The following is a 6,446-nucleotide window of genomic DNA, read 5'->3' on the forward strand; positions in this document are numbered from 1 at the left end:
ATGTGGTGTACGCTCTGAAACGCCAGGGCCGCACTCTCTATGGATTCGGCGGCTGAGGATAAAGCGACCCTTTTCCAGCGAACCCAAAGGCTCTTTTCAGAGCCACCCAAACTCTCCGATAGAGAGCGGAGACCTGAGGGCGGGGAAGGCAGCGCACACTGAGGGGAATGTTGCTGGAGCCGGTTATTTCACGTTTATCCCGACCTTTACAACTTCTTCAGTTCCAAAAGTGTACTAATGCCGTGTTCTGCGGTACGGCAGAGAGCATTCGGAGTGGACGGTTCACTTTGTTGCTGTTTGCCGTGGCGAATGATTTTAAAATTGCAAGTATTCCTACAGAGTAGATAAGAGGCTATTCGGCCAATCGAGACTCTACTGTTGTGCAGCCTGATTATTCCATGTAAAGAATCGCATCTTTGTAATTGTAAGGTGTAGTATCAGCATTCGGCCATTCTGCCCGTCCAGCTTGTTCTGCCATTCGATCATGGCTGATATTTCTCATAATTATTCTTGTGCCTGCTCTCCGTGACCTTGATCCTCTTTCTCGTGAATACCTGTCCATTTCAGTAATGATATTAATGTGTACTTGGCTTTTTATTTATCGTGGAACCCAGACATTAATGTTACATTTCCCTGGCATAACACAGCTCAGTTTTGTTACTGGGAGCTGCAAATGTGTTATGGGGCGCGTTCTTTCCACCTGCCCGTTCAGGCAGCGATTACAAATAGTCGTCGGGCACAATAATTTGGATAAAATAAAAAGTTATTGATAGTGTGGTTCTGTAATTTTATCGGTGTACACTGTTTTAGCTTATAAGATGTTTAACTTGGCAGTTTTTCGATTGATTCACAGCGGATACAAGTTTGGTTGCTCATCCAGAGAGCGCAGGAAGCGATAGGGACACGTACAGTATTTCTCTTGGAATTCAGTTAATAACAAAGACAGAAAGCAGCGGCAGCGAATTTGCAAATAATGAGATCTTCATTCAGGGATTGCGGAAATATAGTAATTAGAGTGATGTTCACATCAAATTTTGGTATGGGGTTAGATAGTTGTGGAAAAAACCCTTCTCCTCATTGACTCCCTTTGCGTTAACATGGCTTGTGGTGAGGTGGAGGCAGGAGAGGAAAAGGGAAAAAAAATGGCTCCAAGAGATCAACGGCTTATTTTCAAATTTGAAAATGCCCACCATCACGTATAAACGAGCAGGAGAATGCACGACTACGTTGAGTGGTTTTTCGATTAGGAAACTAAACTTCACACAATCTCACTTTACCGCATTCCCTCCTTTTACAGCTGAAAAATGACTGACTGCTGTTGAACACCCTCTCTCGCCAGAGGCTGGGGGGAAAGAAAAGTGAATACGAACCGAGCAGAGAATAAATTGAAGAGGGAAATGATGCAGAGACAGTGGGAGGATTCAGCTCTTACTGATGCAGTTAAGGGAAATGTGAAGCCAAACCCGATCGGGAACATCCGTGACACTATTCTAAACTCATAGAACATTGGTCACTCAGACAGTGACCGTGTAATGAGAAATAATGTAGTTCCAGGCACTCTTACAATCGTAATCTATGATATAATCTTCCTCTGCTGCCACCGACAGTAACAGTATCCAATAAAAAGGAGATAGAAATGTAGCGATGTTAGGTACAACGGCCAGGGCTCTATACGTTAAAAGTAATTCAACCCGACAGAGTTCAGCTCCTTTCACAGATGCTGTGAGTGGCTCTTAAAAGAGCCTTTGGGCTGTCAGATTCAAGGATGGGCTCTTCATTTTTTAGCAGATCCAGCAGCGGAAGTTTTCTTGGGCAGCAGCACGGCCTGGATATTAGGCAGCACCCCGCCCTGAGCGATGGTCACCCCTCCCAGCAGCTTGTTGAGCTCCTCGTCGTTGCGCACGGCCAGCTGCAGGTGCCTGGGGATGATGCGGGTCTTCTTGTTGTCCCGGGCCGCGTTGCCGGCCAGCTCCAGGATCTCAGCCGTCAGATACTCCAGCACCGCAGCCAGATAGACCGGCGCTCCGGCACCCACACGCTCAGCATAGTTACCCTTTCTCAGGAGTCTGTGAACACGGCCCACCGGGAACTGCAGGCCAGCCCGGGACGACCGAGACTTCGCCTTGGCGCGAGCTTTCCCACCGCCCTTTCCTCTTCCAGACATGGTCACAATCTCACAAGCACTTTCACAGAGAATGCTGCACTCCGCCCACATTGCGGCCTCTTATACCTTCGGGAGGAATGGTGGGGCGGCCATTTCTGATTGGTCCCATTGTCCAGCCCCGCCTAATGTTGTTCCAATTCCCAATCAGATATCTGCCTCATTCCCCAATCCGGAGAGGGCACGGGGGGGAGGGCGGAAAGTACCGGCGCCAAATCATCAACCGCTTTCTTTCAAAATTGAAAAGCCCGCCAATTTACAAATAAAGGAGTATGTTTTACCTGAAAAATGAAGTACAAAAAACTGAGGAAGTTCAAAAAAATATTACTACACGTTAATTTACTTTTAGTTTACAAATGTGTACTTCACACGGTCTTACTCTCCCTCATTTGCCGACCTGTATCTATCCATTTCTGATATTAAGAGTGGGTTATTTTCTAAACCTTGAGAAGAAGCCGAAACAAAACAGGCCAAACACTGCAGTCTGCAACCTGTCTTTCTTTTTCACATTTCAGTACCACCCGTTTTTTTCAGACGATATTTTAAAGCTGTCCTCCCTTATCGCTCTCGATCAGATTCAGCAAAAGCTCCACGTTTCAGCCCGGTAGCTGTTTTGGTGTTCTCTCGATTCGATTTGAAAGTTCTCACTGACAGCATGAAGTGTTATTTTGCATCGTGAAATGTCGGATCAAACCCGCGCATTGGAAACGTAAAGTAAATCAGAAGGTAAAATACACCACTGTGGGGGTGAAAGACGTGGGCATTTGTCTGCCAGGGATGAACAAGATGAAAAATGACTCACTGGCGCCTGATCTGCACTCTCCACCCCACTCCCGAATAATTTGCAAAGCACTTATTAACACAAAAACATATAGCGCGAGAAGTTAAAATGCCTTATCAAAAATCACGTGAACTAAAACAAACAACTCTTAAAGAAATGGTTCTGCTGTCTCAGGGAAGTTGTAGGTGGCTCTTAAAAGAGCCTTTGGGTTGTGGATGTGTTTGTTTCAGTGCAATGCGGTCCCTCACTTGGAGCTGGTGTACTTGGTCACCGCCTTTGTTCCCTCCGACACGGCGTGCTTGGCCAGCTCCCCGGGCAGCAGCAGCCGCACGGCGGTCTGGATCTCCCGGGAGCTGATGGTGCTGCGCTTGTTGTAATGGGCCAGGCGGGAAGCCTCCCCCGCGATGCGCTCGAAAATATCTTTGACGAACGAGTTCATGATGCTCATGGCCTTGGAGGAGATGCCGGTGTCGGGGTGAACCTGTTTCATCACTTTGTAGATGTAGATGGCGTAACTTTCTTTCCTGGACCGCCTCCTCTTCTTGCCGCCCTTCGCTGGCGCCTTCTTAATGATTTTCTTCGCGCCCTTCTTGGAGGCTTGCTGAGTTTTCTTCTCATCAGCCATCGTCCCACTCACTTTCAGACACAGAATAAGGGAAAGCGGCCTCGGAGTTCCCTCTTTATAGACTGACGGCGTCAGCAATGCTAATGAGGGATGGGCGAACGCCTTGCTTCTGATTGGGTAGTTTACACAGAGTCATTCCCAAACATTGAGTCTCTCTGATTGGTTAGTGTGAGATCCACTTTGGATCTGCAACGACATGTGAAGTGGATGGTGATTCTGTTCCTGTCAGTCTGACTGAGGGAAATTTGTTTCGTGTCTGTGATACAGAAAGTGACTGTGGTATTAGCTCGGTTTCCTTTTGCTCGTTGTTGTGCTGATGTGTTTCTATCTCCGCATGGCTGTTTCTGTTCCTCTGTATAGGCTGGAATTAACACAGAACTTTTCACTGTGTGAAAAAAAGCTCTCATCCATTCGAAATTGCGATTACATTTGTCGGCAAGTTACACGTACCACTGGAACCTGACTGTGAGTGTTTTCTACACTTGGGGTTGATGCATCTCGTTCTCAATTGCACGGAGTTGGAGAAATTATACGAAAAAGTTTATATGTAATACTTTTGTTGAGTCATATATTGATGAATATATTTCTGAGACCTTGACTGATAACTGTGGACCCAGAGACGTATCGATTACTGTGGGCTTTGAAAGTACGTGCAGTGTAACGTGCTGCACTTTTCAATTAGGCGTCTTGCAGTTTCATGCAGGGATTTATAACATTTCTCAGTCTTACGCGAAAGCCTGTTCATCAGCAACTGTCAGCATGCTATATATATGCGTCACTTTAACTTTATATCTGTCGTGTCCTAATTTACACATTTTGCATTAACTCAACATCTGTCCAATGAGGCTCTGGTCCTCCATCTAATAGTCAGTGTTATTTCAAGACAGGTTTTATTCCGTAACCATCAAACACTGATGTGAGCGGTAAAACGTTACACTATTTGCCAGCCACTTGGAAATATTCCTCCAATCTGTACCCCAGGACAAAGTGAGAACTGCAGATGCTGGGGATCAGAGGCTTATGCCGAAAAGGTCGAGATGAAGGGCTTATGCTTGAAACATCTATTCTCCTGCTCCTCGGATGCTGCCTGACTGCTATGTTTTTCCAGCACCGCACTCTCGACTCCAATCTGTGCCCGTCTGTTTCTAGGATGTATTTTTGTAAACTCTACTTCACCGTCTTAACATGTCAATATGTTACTGGACTGTAACTCAAACCTTCTGAAGTGTACCTTGTTGCTTTACTCTGTTGGTGTACCGATATTGAAAGTACCAGATACCACTTTGGACAGACTCAGATAGAACTCACTATCCTCCACTCCCATGCCCTATGAATATCAGCTTCTGCAAATTGAATTTGCGTTTGTATTTATAACTGCAGCATTTTGATAAAGGATAATACTTTGTACATTGTTACTGACAATATCTGCAATGTCACTGCGGATGTTACATTGTTTATGCCAGTTTCTAGCTAATCAATAGTTGTATTATATCCTCACAATTTATTGCTTTGCAAGTGACTCAGTATTTCATTCTGTAACTGCCAGTTTATTGTTTCTAATCTTGTATTTACTCAGTTTCAGTCAATCACTGACATGACAGAGAGCAAATATCTCAACATCTCAAAGTTTCTGATGAAATGCATGGTTAATGTTTTTTTAACTCCATCCTTGATACATCAGGGTAACTTATAACTGAATTGATCAGTGTGATCTGTGAGCACACACATCAGTAAGTTAAAGATAAAATGTATGGTGAATGATGCTGCAGATACAGTGTATATGGGCTGTAGTTATTAATTTCTTTCAATCTTGTGTCACTTTAAATATCTCAAAGCAGAAGACCATAAGAAGCATGAGAATTCTGTGAATTTCTATCTGCCTGTGTGTACTCTGTCCTGAGAACAGATCACAAAGGCTTTAGTTATGGTCTTCATCTCATTTTGATGTTTAGCGCCCATAACCAAAGACTTCCTTATGTATCAAAAAAGATATATGGCTACATTAGCATAAATTAAGCTGATAACTCAACCCTAACTGCTCTCTGCGGAACTGAACAAGGGGAGAATGTTCTGCATTGCTTTCTTAGACAGAAGGCTTCCTGTTCAAAACTTTGTTCCTTACTCAGGATTCTCTCATGAGCATTGACATACTCCCAGCATCAACTCTGCCAACTCCATTCAGATCTTTTTCTTTTGCTCGAAAGGTCATACATTGTTCTTCAAAACTCCAATGAGAATATACCCAACCATTTTATACATACAGTGAGAGCCTATCAATCTGAATCTCTAAGCTTCTGCTATTTGAATATGAGAGTAAAGGTATCACCCTCTCCCAGTAAGATTCTGCTTTGTGCATACCTATGTGAATTTCTCAGCCTGTACCTGTGGTTTCTACTGTGTGAATATGACAGTTTCTAGTCTGTAAATGGGATAGTTTAATCAATTGTCTCTGTCAGTTTCTACGTTCTTAAAATGTGAACGTAGTTATCAATGTCAACCTGCCATCTTCTGCGAAGTGAACATGTGGGGGTCCATATTGAAATATACCTGTTGCTTTCAGCGACAGGAATACATGAGTTTAGTTATCATTCTTTTCCTGTCAGTTTGTTCAATGCGAATGTATTGGTGTAGTTATCCATCTGTACTGATGAAGGGCTTTTAAACAAAATGTCAATTCTCCTGCTCCTTGGATGCTTTCTGACCTGTACTTTTCCAGCACCACACTCCTGACTCTAATCTCCAGCATCTGCAGTCCTCAGCTTTGCCTATCCATTTGCACCTGTCAGTTTCTGATCTGTGAATATGGAAGTGTAGTTATTGATCTGTCCATCAGTTTCTGTAATTTGAATATGACTGTCTAGTTATCTATCTCTCCCTGT

The 6,446-nt window shown here is 44.0% G+C and overlaps 2 protein-coding genes across 2 annotated transcripts; both read right to left on the bottom strand.

Moving 5' to 3' along the window:
• Nucleotides 1–1,491: 1,491 nt before the first annotated feature.
• LOC148135604 (histone H2A-like) lies at nt 1,492–2,215 on the bottom strand. Its single transcript, XM_087984864.1, has one exon. The coding sequence runs from the start codon at nt 2,213–2,215 to the stop codon at nt 1,775–1,777; it is 441 nt and encodes a 146-aa protein (XP_087840990.1). The 3' UTR covers nt 1,492–1,774.
• A 944-nt stretch (nt 2,216–3,159) lies between these two features.
• Nucleotides 3,160–3,567, bottom strand: LOC122544585 (histone H2B 1.2-like). Its single transcript, XM_043683903.2, has one exon. The coding sequence runs from the start codon at nt 3,565–3,567 to the stop codon at nt 3,187–3,189; it is 381 nt and encodes a 126-aa protein (XP_043539838.2). The 3' UTR covers nt 3,160–3,186.
• Between the last annotated feature and the right edge of the window lie 2,879 nt (nt 3,568–6,446).

Source organism: Chiloscyllium plagiosum, unplaced genomic scaffold, assembly GCF_037043375.1.
Source record: "Chiloscyllium plagiosum isolate Xiang-an unplaced genomic scaffold, Cpla_swu_hap1 HiC_scaffold_49, whole genome shotgun sequence".
Classification (NCBI taxonomy): Eukaryota; Metazoa; Chordata; class Chondrichthyes; order Orectolobiformes; family Hemiscylliidae; genus Chiloscyllium; species Chiloscyllium plagiosum.

What these genes read in the sequence shown, in the direction of transcription:
- LOC122544585 (XM_043683903.2), bottom strand. Translation starts at nt 3,567, where the DNA reads ATGGCTGATGAGAAGAAAACTCAGCAAGCCTCCAAGAAGGGCGCGAAG.
- LOC148135604 (XM_087984864.1), bottom strand. Translation starts at nt 2,215, where the DNA reads ATGTGGGCGGAGTGCAGCATTCTCTGTGAAAGTGCTTGTGAGATTGTG.